Source organism: Carassius auratus, chromosome 4 (assembly GCF_003368295.1).
Source record: "Carassius auratus strain Wakin chromosome 4, ASM336829v1, whole genome shotgun sequence".
In the NCBI taxonomy this organism is placed as follows: Eukaryota; Metazoa; Chordata; class Actinopteri; order Cypriniformes; family Cyprinidae; genus Carassius; species Carassius auratus.
Window position 1 is genome coordinate 26407181 of NC_039246.1, and position 14856 is coordinate 26422036.

The window sequence follows — 14856 nt, forward strand, 5'->3', positions numbered from 1 at the left end:
AATGTGAAACTTAATGACACAGGCATCGGAAAAAGGCCATGCATGACCAAAGGAAACATGCAACATGGTGAGCTGAGTAAGAAAGCTTTCATTAAAAAACATCCTGAATGCTGAATCATTAGTGTAAATGTCTCTGAGGATATGATTGCACTACAATGATCAAATCCACAGGCTGATATAAAGAGATTGAGACCTACATGTCCTCTTTCCAACTGCAGTCAGGTAAATGAGTAACACATTTCTGTTTAATATTATTCCATGGCATTAAGCAAATCAATCAACGATGTCCACTGTTTAAAGATGCCATACAATCGGTCCTGGGTAAACACAGTGTCATGTCGCAGACAGCAGAACATTTCACTATAAAGTAATCAACTGAGTGCACACCGCACAGGCTGAATGGAACACAATTTGAGATAAAGAATATGCCACACGCCGGTGGAAACAGACAGGAAGAGCAATCAGTGAGACTGCCATAATGGAATTAGTTCTACTAAAACCAGCTTTGACAGAGGTCTGGCTTCACCGAGAGACTGCAGAAGGATGATGTGCATGTGTGTGACATTTATCATCGGCCGGTATTAATTTGCCATGCGGGTTCCTGTTTATCCGGCATGAAGGGATGGACAGAGGGCTTACGTGTGTGTACGCAGGGGATGTGTGCTTAATCTAGCGGCCGCTCCTTCCCACAACACCCTTTGGTAATATCATCCCTCCTGCGTAGGCATGGCAACAGTCCAACACACGCCACCGTTGGTGTATTTAAGTCTTAAATCGTGTTGTCAGCATCATAATCTCTGTTCCCGCTCCCATTGTCTCGGCCAATTAGGTTTTGTAGTTGTGTGTAGGATGCAAACTCCATCCACGCTTTAAGTCAGGTGTCAACCCACATACACAGCTATGATATCATCTCTCTGCGCCACCCACTCTCGATCTCAGTAAGAAAAGAAGTAAAAGAGTGGAGTTCTGCTGCTGAAGAGATATGCAGAAACACCTGGTCAAACTAGACTGTCACTAACCTGTAGCCGAGAAGCCTGTGGTACCAGGTCACCTTCCGCTTCCGCCCTTTCCCACATACTCGGTTCTCCTCTACCATCTTCCGGGCCCTAATCATCCTTCCATTTCTCCTTCTCAGCTGGTATCCTCCTTTCCTAACTTCCGGTGTGCCTCGTACCTCTTCTCCAGCAGCATCCGAAGCTGACAGCTCGCATCCACCAGTGCAAGGTGAGCTGACATCACTGTTACACATGACTATCTGATAGAGCCGGAGCACACCTAGCACACCCTCCCCTCCCCATGTAGCGCTGAGATCATCAGGCCGTCAGACAGCTGAGACCTGATGGAGGATACCTGAGAACCCGGAGGTGTATGGGTGTCAGGTCCTGTCCTGTCACCAGAGACAGACAAGAATCTCTCACAATCATCACTACCATCATTACCCCCAGAAAACCAAACCACAAGGCCAGCCCCACGTCTAGCACTTGGAGCTATTTTAAGGTCCATTATGTAACCCAAGTTGACCTTATGCAAAACAATCTATGGGCAACCTGTTACAAAGGGACACTTTATCCAGGGATCTGTCAGTATTTGACTGCATGGCTCTCTGCTCTGGCCAGACTCAGCGAGTCGCAATCTAATGACTCTACAGGATGTGACTCCATTCGATGACCTCACACTCTGATGATGCAAAGCTTTTTGTGAGTTGTCTGATTATGTAAAGTCTAATAGTCATGGATCGGTGTTGTTGAGGTTATTTCTTGAAAATGTGGCTGAAAGGGAATGATCCTTCTGCGTCTTGACACAAGTGATGTCAATCAAGTAATGAGAAGACAATGGGCCTCATTCACGAAACACGGGCAGAACAAATTTTTGTGTAAATCCATTCTGACGTAAACTTTCGCATTCTTGAAAATGTTAGTTGGTACTAAAGAAATTACAAGTTAATTTGCCCTTGCCCTTTTTTGTAGCCGAGTTGATAACTGTAAAATGCAGTGCTCGTCACTGTCACTATTTCCGTCCAATCAGTGGAGAAGGGGCGGGACAAATACCGACCAACCATACAACAATGTGAATGCATACAACAACAGAGAAGTCAATATTAATGGTTACTGTTTTTTTATATTTAGTAAAATTCGTAAAAAATTAGATACTAGTAATGTGTTGCCACTGAGGATATTCCAAATCATAACAACCACCAGCTGGTCGTTTTGAAGAGACAGCCTGAACTCTTTTAGCTGGCTAAAAGCTCTTTGGTGGACACCTTATTGAATATTTATTGTTAGGCAAATGGCCTATTAGTCTTTCTTGCATTTATGCAATATACTGGAATCAAACCTGAGAGAGTATAATATTCCAATGAGTTCCTGGACAAGCAAATTTGCGTAGCTGTAATTCATAGGCGGGGATTATGCTAATTGTGAATGACCATGCACAAGCGCCCTATTTACGAATGGTTGGAATTTATTAACGCACACATATTTAAGTGCCAAATCTGAAGTTTACGAAGCATTTGTGAATCTGGAGTAGTCTCCAGAGTACATGCAATTTACTTATATATTTATGCAAATGATCAATCTGGACGTGATAGGTTGAAATTGCTTGCAGGAAGAGTCTCTGAACTTGTCGCTCTCTTCTTTTTCTCTCCACTTCTGTTTCGCTCCATCCCTCCTTGTGGCTCTCTAACTGGGTCAGTGTGCTCGCTGTGACTCTTCCTGCCCACGGGCCCTGGCAAACATGCACTTGAAGGACAGCTTCTCTGAGCCTTACCATTACCGACTTCCTCAAGGCTACTGGCGCTTCATAGCACAATCCTTCTTCCTCTCCTCATTCTCTTCAGAGTAGAAAGTCCTTGACATGGACCTTTTTCTCATGCCTCTCTCTCTCACTCCAGAGATTAAGATCTAAGACTCAGCACCGTGGGGTGAAGAAACACAAGCGAGAGAAAGATGTGCCAAAGGTAATAAGTGTAACAAAATCAACACGTTCGCAGAGCTCCTGCGAGACCCCGAGCCTGAGAGAAATCTCGGGCAGATCAGTGATTAGGCTAATTCAATCTTCGTGCTTTTATCTGAAGCCAGCAGCGTCCTGATAACAGAATGATGAACAGAACAACACAAGAGTATATCAAGAGGCAATACAGAGTGTTCTAGATAAGAACATCACAAAACATATTATCAGCGCTTCATTTTTAGCATAGTCTTGTTATCTGTTTATCGAATTACAGCAAGCAGGCGTCTCACAAGTCCTCTTATGTATATGTGTCAGATTTGGGACATAAATTACATATCCCTAGAGGGACTGTGGCTAACTTGTTAGTGGGTTCAAACAGACAACCCTCTGGTTACTGCAAACAAGCGTCCCACTAAGTGGAAAATAGTATCCATAAGGTTACAGATTGAACCCAACAAGAAACAAATCATCACCATTGTGCTTGAAACAGTGTGTCACTTTGCACAAAAGCATCTACTAATTCACAGTTTCCCAAACTTTTTCAATCTGGTGACCCCTAAAGGTTCCCAACAACCTCAACATCTTCTCAGAGAAAACAAAGCACTGATTTCAGTGTAAACTCAGAAGAGAGATAAACATTTTCAGACCCTGCAAGCTACTAGGAATGCTTTGGCTGTTTACCCTGTCCCAAGGCAAGGATGCAGTTTCTAAACTATTGCACTAATGTTTCCTGAAAAAATGTGTCACAGTATTAGTCACTAGGATTAAATGTGTCGAGGCTGAATTCCCTCCAGTTCCCTTTTTGCACATGTGTGTCCGTGATGTTGTTGTTGTGACTATGTGTTCATCTGTGTGGTGGATGGAGACACATTTCTCTCATTTGCCCATGAGCTCTGTCACTGCAGCCTGACAAACACCCACTGACAATGGCAGGAAAGCTACACAAACACACACATACGCAAACTCAGCACATACATCACACTTGTGACCGGATCATGAGGAAGAACTAAGAGGTAGGTGGACATATCCGTGGCCAGATCCAGTTATAAATGGGTGTTTCTTCAACTATGGACACATTGGCCCGGTAGACCAAAAGTGAGAAAACAAACTCTTGTTTTTTCCACATTAGTTTATTTACTAACAAAGAATAGATACCTTGAATGTCTCAGTTTTCTCTCAAGCTCTCCACTGACACGGTTTCATAATCCTACTGAATTCTGCACTGGGTACTTCACACAATATTTTCACACATACAGAACAAACTTTACTGCCATGCTTCTCGGGATGTCGCCTTCGCTCTTGAAAACACGGATAACATCTGCGTTTGAGCTGATGATGGAAAAGCTCAGCAAGCCTGATTCACTGACTGATAAATGTTCATCGCATCTTTAGCGATTCGCTATTATTTGAGCTAAATTAACTTAGCGCCTTCTGATAACAGCACCTTAAATGCATGATTCAAATCCGGACTAACTGATCACTGGCAGAAGGCGTTTGTACAGTATTTGTCAAGCAGTTAGACCAATCTGGGAAGGAGTAGCTTTCTAGCATTTTAAATCTTTAAATACATTAGTTTGTGAATGCATTCATTGTGTAGTACCATATTCATTTATAGCATTTCAATAAAAGCACTGCAAAACGTATAAGTGTGCAACAGAACTCCCATCCTGCTGGTATAGCGGTCAGACAGGAAGCCTGGGCTTTTCCCGCTTGAACTCCCCAAACAACAGCGCTCAGATATTTATATCCATCACCACCCAGCCTCACGCTGCGACACACACTTTCCCTCCACAGTCCACTAATGACTGTCATCCCTCACATGTCGTTCTGTCCGTCCTCTCTCTGCTCTGCCTTCCATCGTGTGTGTCCTTTCCTCATGGCGATGTGACAATCTGTTCCTCAATCAAGTCTCTCAGTTTTCTTCTTCTACTAAATACATAGGGCATGTTTTCAAAGAACAGTTTCCCCTTTATCTTTCTCAAGATCACCTCAGGTCTACAGCGCTCTCACCTTCCTCCTTAACTCTCACTCCATCTTTGTCTCCCTTTCTTTCCGTATCCTTCTCCCGTTCTTTCTCCGTCAGGGTCAAACTTCAGCTGCTGTGGGCCACATGCACCTCGTCCTTCACCACACTCTCCCCTCCATCCCTTTGTCCTACATTCATCCCTCTCCTACTCGTCTGATTATCTTATGCAATTTTGCTTCTCAAGTATTTTTAAGAGCGTTTGGATATTTCGTCAGGAAAACAAGACAAAAATACTGATTAAGAGAGCGTTTTTTTTTTTTTTTTTGCAGAGCAGCGGGTCCAGGGACCGTGGGCGGTCTGGCTTTGGCAAGAGCCGTTCACACGGATCCAAGTGCTCCTGGGTAATCGCCTCTCGCTCTGTTCACTTCAGCCTCTCCTGCGTTCTGACACTTTCTCCTGTTAAAGATCTTCATGCGTAGCGACACCAGCTTCTTGCCACACATTTTACATTCCTTCAGCTCACTGTAAGACTCAAGAAAACAAAAGAAAAAGGTGATTTCTTAAAAAAAAGAAGAAGAGGAACCAAAGCAATCTGGTCACTCAGTTGACTGGAGATATAAAAGTAAAAATCTAAAACTAGATTTTTGTACATTTTTCTGTTATCCGAGGTCCACTTATGTTATCAAGATTTTTACATAAAAAAATGCTTATTTCTGTCCTGTTATTAATCCCCTCATCTAAGCGCTTTGTTCTAATAAGCGTGGCCTATGACACTGTATGTGTGAATCAGTGGGCGGGGCCAAACCAGCAGTGATGTAAAAGCAGGCCTGATCTTTTCTGCGGAGGCGGTGTTTAGTCACACTATGACATCATAGAGGGGCACATTTCACAAGCTGTTATTTTGGCAGACTGGCTTCAATAGAAGCTGTTTTTAGACCAACAAGAAAGTTTTGAGTTCTGAAACTCACGGTATGTTTTTAATAGTACAATGACCTCTTATATGTATATTTTGGTTACTCAGTTCACGACCCCTTTAAGTAGTGCTTGATTAAGCAAAACTCAGTGACACTATGCTTTAGTGTCTGAATGTTCTGGTACCAAGTTGAATGGCAAAATTGTTTCTGGGTGGATTTGAGAGGGTTTTGAGTTTGAGTTTTGAGTTTTGAGTGTGTTTTGAGAGGGTTTTATCACAGGGCTATGCGGTTGTTACAGCGTCAAGTTTTATTTATGGAGTTTCTATGTTGTTCTGAGTGGTTTTATCTTGTTGTTTTACAGTTGCTGGGGTGTTCTGGGTGGATGCTTACTGGCTCACCCACAAGTCTGTTCTCTAGATTCTGGCTTGGTTCTCCCCTCCAATGTAATTCTATGGGACATTTTAGCTCAAATATCATCTGATAAGTTATAAAAGTTACAGAGCATTCAATAAACAGCACAACTTGAGGTATCATCCGTGTCTGCGGCATAAACAGTGTACCAAATGTCTAATTCTTATGGTTAATAGCTTTAGCGATGCTCGTGCTAAACACAAAGAGGTTCTGCTGATAAATGGATTCATTATCTTTTAAAGCATAACATCTTACATCAAAGTAAATCCTTCCGGGTAAACCGTACGGACAGCACAACTTTATTAACGCTGTAAATAACAGTGAATTCTCCTGTGCTGACATGCAATACAAGATACAATAATGCGGCGTTATGTGCACAGTTTGCTCTTGCATGTAAAATGTGTTCTTTCAATTGCTTTGCAGTGCTACAGAAACAGCTGTGACACATTTCCCGGTGTTTTGAGGGAGAGGTCCAGACCCCCTGCAGTTTCTGTGTCCTTCCCTTGACTGTCTGTGACCTGACAAACACACACACACACACAGTCTGCCTTTTGGCCAACAACAATGACAGGAAACCAAGTTAGGTTGGTCCCTAGGAGTTTAGCAACAACAACACCACCTACAACAGTTACAAAAAAAAATGTAATACTTTGATGATATCCAATATATACAGTAGCTTTGCATTTCTGTCATTTAAACAGTAATTGATTCTAGCAAGACAAGGTCATGGGTTAAATTCCCTGAAAATCCATGAGCATATGAATGCAATGCAAATCGCTCTGGATAAAAGCATCAACTAAACGCAAAAATATAAATGATAATTATGAATTTGCTCTGAAATAGCTATTATTGCAACTGAAAAGTCACTGTATCTAATTTGATTCATAAATGTTTAATGCAAGAACTAAAATAGTCAAAAATCTAGCTCAAAAACATGCTTTTCAATATATTACCCTGTCGCAATACAGAATGCACATATGACGTGTTGCTGGTGGAGGAGTTTGAATGCTCTGCACTGCTTGCAATGTTCTCTCACGTTATAGATGTATGTTATCCTGACAGTTCGGCGTCGTGCGCTCTCCGGGGCTCCGTGAGTGGGAGCGTGTGGGATCGAACTGTATAATTACACAGAACTGTGACGGTGATGCTTTTGTGTGAGTGTGTGTGTGTGAGATTAAGAGCATTATTGGGAGATATGTGGGAGGGATGGATCCCACTCCTGCCTGTACATGAACCTCCTCTCGCTCTTTCTTCTCTCTGTTCTCCTCCTCTGGCTGCTGACACCTCCATGATTAACCTCGGCGTTCGGTGCAGGGTGCGGGGGAGGCATCGGAAGCACTATCTGACCCTTCCATCTGCTCAAAATAGCCCCTCCATCAAGAGCAAAGCTCAGGGCTGAGGTGGACTCTGGCAGACCGCTACGAAGTTTAGTGGTAGTTAATCTAAAAAATTTAATTCTTGAAGCTATATAAAGCTTTTTTTTTTTCCTATGGGGTTAACTTGACAGCCTAAAATCCTAAAATTGCAACACACACACACACACACACATTAAAAACACTGTCCCCCAAAAAAACTCAATCGACACTTAATCAACTCTCCTGATCCATCTCTAATCTCTATTCTGTGACTATGTCCAAAACCACAACTTTTAAATTGAAAATTAACCCTTGACACCCTAAGTCAGATGAAATGTAAATAAACACCTATGACATGAAAGAAAGATAAAAATCTCAAAAGACATAAAAATGTATTAAAAAGTAAAGAAAGGTGGTTTAATTTTGAATTTTACAATTTTAACTTGAATTCAAAGATGCAACATTTCCGAGAGGGTTTTTATCATGTAAAGTGTCTCAGAGCTTAAGCTCAGAATAATAAATAAAAAACTACTGATAAACCTAGAACTAGTGCTAAACCTAAAAACAAGGAAAAAAATCTAAATAATCTAGAAAAACTCAATCAACTAGTCAGTTATGAGCTATTTATCTCTACTCTGTGACTGGATTGATATATAACATCACAAGTTTTGAACTGAAAATTAACCCTTGACATCTTAAACCTCTAGCAATGTTAATAAACATCTACCGTTCATGTCGAATAAAGCCATTCATGACTTGCAGCTCAATGAGTATGCAGTTGTTATCTGTGACCTGTGCTGCTCAAATGCTCCACTCAATCCCTGCGTGTCCCGAAAAGCCTCTGAACACAGAGTGACGCTTGCTGGCAGATGGCTCTCCTGGTAATGATCAGGTAAATGTTGTGTTGTGTGTTGAAAACAGCGGTCTGAATGCAATGCTAATGTGTGTCAGGACCCTGAATCCTCCATTAGTGTGGTAAAAGCAGGACCCGATCTCCTCCGTTCTGCCTCTCGCAGGGCTTCGGAGATGTTAGGGGCCTCAGAGGTTTTTCCTTTTCCACCTGAGGTCCTGGCTGCCTAATTGAATTAATCATTTGCTAAATGAGGCCCGGGTTGCTGTAACCCTGTGCTATCAGTGTGTAAAGGTCTGAACCCATCCACACACACACACACACACACACACACACACACACACACACACACACACACAACCTCTCAGACCACAGCTGGAGAGAGACAAGAGGCGAACTATAATTAGTGAGCACATTACACAGAGAAAGAGACCAGGAGAGAGACAGATCCAGAGAATTGTACTGAAAAGATTATGCATGCATAGAGCAAATGCAAATGAGCTGCATGTATTTACAACCTCATCCAACCTGAGAAATACAAGATACATTTCAGATCTTTAATGTGTCCTTCCTGAATAAAAAAATTTATTTCTTACCCATGATGTAAAATTATTCATATTTTAATGTACAATTTGGACAGACCACCTACTTTATATCAAAAAGAGCAAACCATGTTGGCAAGCACCCAGTGGACATTTCCATGCACCTGGGGTAACTAACAGTAGCAAGCACAAGAGGATGAAATCCTCTAATATGCCATTAACATGAATGAATAAAAATGGTCCAGTAGGTAGGATTACCCACCAACATTACTGCCCCGGCAATCAGTTAAATTACTCAGTGTCAGGATTCAGATCATGAATAAGACTCAGTCCTGTCACATCATCGGCTAAAGAAGCCACCCAGTAATCCCAGTGCAGCCTGTATATATGTAGTACGCATATAACACATTCACCATGTTTACATTCATTACACTGAGGTCTGGAGTTTCCCCTAAAATCAACACAAAAATTTAATTTTTTTTTTGGAGATTTCTGTTCTTAATTACAGACCTGTCCACTTGCAATTTCTGTCCTTCATCCATTTTAAAACTAATTAAATTTAAATTAATTCAACCGAACCATATATTCTTATATCACTTATGATACTGCACACAATTAATTTGATTCATGGCAATGAGATGGTAGTTTGCACATATAAATGCAATAACATTTTTGCCATCTAAGTGAAATAGCATATTGGCGTCTAAATGCAACATTTATTTATTTTTGCATATATATGCAATAACATTTTTCATTGCATCTAAATGCAATAACATTGTTATTGAGTCTAAATTCAATAACATTTTACGCATTTAAATACAATAACTTTTTTTGCTTCTTAATTCAGTAGCATTCATTTGTTGCATCTAGATGCTTTAACATTCACACCAAAAAAATTTTTTTTTTTAAAAATCCGGATTAGACTTTCCTGGTGTGAATACACCCTAAGAAACAATTACTAACACAATGGGTAAGAGATGCAACAAACCAAAGCCTGTCCATACAACAAAATCACACTTACAACAGCTAAAACCACATTTCGTTCTCATTTGATGCTCCACCAAAACACTGAATGCAGCTGCCATAGCATGTTTTATAAAACACCATCGAGCCTGTTTGAGCCATCAGTGTCAGAGAGAATTAGATCGCTGAGACAGTGTTAACTCCCGCTGAAGTGGAGGAGAACGGATGAAGAGATGGAGGGGAGATGAAGTCTCTCACACCTCCAGTGTGGTGGCTGTCTGCAGGTGCTCCTCTGCCAGGACTTCAGGTGCAGGACTGAGTCACGCAGAGGAACGACAGGAGACAGACCACTTGTAAGAAAATGAATGGAAAGTGCATGATACAACGTCCTCAAACAAACAAACTAAACATGTACGACATTCATTTATGGGCATAAAATATCACCCAAGCCATCATTTGGCTCATAAATCAGTGGAAATGCAGTTCGGGCCTACTACAAAACAAAAGCCTGGGACTAAATTTCTGCTTTGAACCCTGATAAGGTGCAGCTCGGATCAGCCGGATGTTTCACCAAACAGAACAGCCGAGGAAAAGCCTCTTAAACTCATATACCTAATAAGGAAAAGCTTCAAAAGTCCAATTTCCCCCCGCCACAGCGAAAAAAAAGCAAAAAGACCTGCTTTATCAGAGTTAAGCCGTCCGCTTTACGCACAGCCAACTTCAGGAGAGATTATGACCATTTATGTAAAATCCTTATTCACGTCAGCCATCAGGAGTGCTCCCGGGTTTTACATTTTGCAGGAAATGAGACACTGTTTTAGGGACATACACATACCTTTGCGTGATTAAACCCATCAGCTGGACTCTGGCCAATGAGGCACAACTTACAAAAGGGCAATCACGGGTCCAAAAAAGGTATGTGCACATTTTGTCCCAGATGGAACGACTACACAAACACCTCGTTCTTGATTTCAGCACACATGCAGTATTTACACACAGTTTCTCTTGGGCATCAACCACATTTCCAAAAGGTGTGGCAGCCATTTCACATCCTGAATCAATGCCAGCTAGAAATTAGAATTATAAAAAATAACAGAGCGTGCTAAACTGACTGTGAAGGGTACGTTCTAATTGGGCGCAGCATCTACGGTCTTCAGCCAAACGCACGAAGCAAAGTGCCAAACGGGAGGAGGACTGGCACAACTTGACAGATGACTAAATGCATTAGAGCCCTTATTAAAGTTGCACCGATAAAACACAACACTTGTATGCAATCAAATATTAAACCCATTCCCATCAATTCTGCAGCACCACTGGTGGCACAACGCATCACTTCCTGGCTTGTAATATGCTTCCTAGTTGTGATGACTGAATGTTCTGGATTCAAAATATATGAACAAACTGGCCCTAGTCTAATTACACATGATTGCATGTTATTATGACTTTTTTTTTTAATACTTCATCAAAATGTGATTTGTTCCGCTTCTAAAACAAATTTCCTGTTCTGATGACATCACCAATCCCTCACACTTTACAGCCCCGCCCCCTCCATCCACCCACCATATAAACCAGTTATTCAAATCCAAGTAAAAACACATTATTTCCCTTAATGGATATACTTTTTCATTACATTTCAGATGTAAGATGACTCCTCAAAACACTTGATCATGATTGGTCGATCCATTTAGCATTGTCAATGGAGTCCACCATTGGCAGAAGCTCAGCAAACACAACCAGTTTTTTGCAGGCCGGCTCTGATACTGAGCAGACCGTGATAAATATGCATGTTTAACTTTTCAACAGCCTGGCAGAGTGAAAATGTGTCAAGCATGTATAAATCTACAATCGAGGCTGTGATCGGGACACTTAAAAATGCATGAGTTCTTTTTTGTTCCACTGTCTGCTGCCGCACTCCTAGAGCATCCTGGAGAGGGAGAGAGCGGACACAAGAGCCTCTTTATAAGCCCAACATGATTCACTAGATAACAAAAAACTGATATGAGGGCTATATTTCAGGAGAGTATGAAGAAAAACATGCTGGCTCTGTTCCAAAACCTAGTGAACTGCCTACCTAGGCAGCATTTTAGGACATCAGATACGTTTCTGAAAAGAAGCCTGTTTCAAAATGTAGCAGCATGATTACTATGCTGACTGTGCTGCATTATAAGATCTATGTTAAAGATTTTTGGAACAGAACTATGTTAAACGACAAGCTCAGTGAAAAAGATAATGGAGAGAAATGAGATGATAAACATGCTACAAATATGTTGCCAAAAAATCATTAAATTCTTAATATATGTAAAAATAATACAATTTATAGATTCTATATATTTTTATGTACATGTGATTTATAAAAATCACACTGAAATCAACTGTAAATGTACTTTTTCTTTGCATTTAATTTCATGTAAGGAATGCTATTATTTATATTTAAATATATTTATGTTAAAATATTTATACTGTTTATATTAAACTCATACAATTAAATTAAATATTATATTAATATATTATATATTCAATATATAATATAATACAATTCCATATACTAATATATATGTAAATACAAATACACACACAGTATATATTTTGAAAAAAATTACAAATATTTTATATATAATCTTAATATACACACACATGCACGCACGCACACACACACATATATATACACACTATTTTACCCAATATTTGTGGATGGGTGCATATATGTTGTAGTATTTGAGTATCATGTAAATACTGTACATTTCATTTGAAGAATGCTAGTTATACAGAGCGCTCAATCTGCATCAATCACTTATAAGGTGTCATTACAGTTAAGATGCTGCCTATGCAGACAGTAAACCCCAAGGCAGCTCACTAGATTTTGGAACAGTGCCTGTTTTTGTCTTTGGCAAACTTGAAAGCTTCCATATTTAGAAGCTTTGCTTTAAAAGCCAAACTTTTATCTAAGATGCTTTGCATTTTAGGCCATGCTGTCTTGTGTCTGTTTGTTTCACGAGACTTATTGACGTCTTATCTGAATTGGAGATGGATATAGATCGCTCCTTTGAAAGAGAGGACGCCTTTGATCATTTCTTCAGAGACTGGCCTTAATTGTGAGCGGAGGATTGATCTGCTCGGAGGAGGATTGACCTTTAGACGCTGATGGAGCAGTAAGGGTGGTAGTGACCCTCCTCCGAGGACAGGTGGAAAACGGGGGAGGGAGAGGTCAAATTGGGGGTCTCTGAGAAGAGATGAACAGTAGCAAGTTTTCTCAAGAGACCGCATGAAACCAGTGTGGTCTGTATGGCTCAATTCTTACATGATCAGGAATGGACGACAGGATCAATGCATCCAAAAAAGCAAGCTTCAGATGTTTTCAACATGTCCAGGACAATTTTAAGGTTGAGCCCCATTGCACAAACAAACTCATCAATGGCTTTAGTTTATATGGGTGCACCAGAGATTATTGAGAATACTGTGTATCATTACTGTAGTGCTGAAATGACCTTTAATGTGTCAAAGCGTGTCGTTTATGACCCTGACATGTGGGAATAGGTCTCTCTACAGCAGATGAAGTCTAATTCATTATTATACAGCCATGCATCGCTCTGTTCGTGTCATAATAATTGGTCAAATGTCAATTAAACAATTCAATACAAGTGCCTGTCTGATTGCCCAAGGGTTTCATGTGCAAGAGGAAAACACAGCTGAATCGTGCTTGCAAATCAATAGCAGGCCAAACGACAACATAAAGAGATGAAGGGTTTTTTTTCACATAATGCGATACATTTAACAATACTAGCCCTAATGTCATTGCTGTTCGCTTGAAAATAAACGAAATCTCCTTTCACAGGATATCCTGGGACAATGTGGATTATTTAGGTGGGTGTGTGTTGATTTGCACAACAAATGGGGTTCGCATTGTTTAGTAATGCACAAAAAACAAACCATCTGACACGTTTCACCGCTCCATACGGTGGAGAAATAAACGCAGTGTGAAACACAGACGCATTTTTTTTCTTACCTGTACGAGATCTGTTTCTTGAACGCCAGACCTTTGAGTTTCTCGTCCAGCGAGTCCTCCATGTCTGCGAAGCTGCTCAGACTGTCGCTGCCGCCCAACGCAGCGTCTCTCCCGCAGCCGCGCTTCCGCTCGTCCGCTGGTTCTCCACCGGCGGCTCCTCTGCTGCTGCGCTCCGCATGAGACGCGCGAATGTCGGCCAGGGGGTCCATCATGCTCCGGTCGGCACTGAGTGGACCCCCTTCTCTCCTCTGGAGCTTAAAAGTCCTTCCAACCCCGTCCTCCGATGTCCCTCATGGGATTAATAATATCTATCTATCTATCTATCTATCTATCTATATATTCACGATTCACTCACGTTGCGCGCACGCACGATCCGCAGAACTACAACAACAGCTGCATCCATCTGCGAGCACATTCTGGGATTTGCCTCCTCATCCTCCTTCAGCATCGGGAATGAAAGTAGGGCAGAGGGGGCTCTGACTGGACACGCTAAATGCGTGGTGATCTCTGACGTGTCCGCGATTGAAGCGTCTCCTCGGAGAGAGCGCGAGCCAGACGCGACGCAGAAGAAGCGTGTTGACGCGAGCGTTTAAACCGGACCTGACTCTTATAATAAAAAACCCTTTGTTCGGTCAGGGACCTCCTGAGACACAGCGGAAAAAATAAATAAATAGACAATTTTTTTTGTTTAGATAATAAACATTCTAGTTAATAATTCTTTAGATTTACGGCGCTTGTATATTTCCTTTATTAAAAACTGCCAGATTGTGCAGGGTTAACATATTGACCACGCCCCCATACCTTTCGTTACGACAGAAGAGCTAATATTATTGATATCATTTGGCCACACCCCCAGTATTTGATTTGTCAGAAAAGCCATGGATGTCAATGTTAATATAATAT

At 41.2% G+C, this 14856-nt stretch overlaps 1 protein-coding gene across 12 annotated transcripts in view; it reads right to left on the bottom strand.

Annotated features, from left to right (window-relative positions):
• Positions 1-14702, bottom strand: part of LOC113064324 (diacylglycerol kinase iota) — a 36706-nt gene extending 22004 nt beyond the window's left edge. For 5 of the 12 annotated variants that reach the window (XM_026235099.1, XM_026235123.1, XM_026235089.1 and 2 more), the window contains exon 1: positions 13954-14701. In XM_026235099.1, coding sequence (XP_026090884.1) covers positions 13954-14165 — 212 coding nt within the window. In that variant the 5' untranslated portion in view covers positions 14166-14701. Of the gene's footprint in view, positions 1-13953 lie in introns of all 12 variants that reach the window. The other 7 variants (XM_026235069.1, XM_026235127.1, XM_026235062.1 and 4 more) reach the window with 3 other exon arrangements.
• Between the last annotated feature and the right edge of the window lie 154 nt (positions 14703-14856).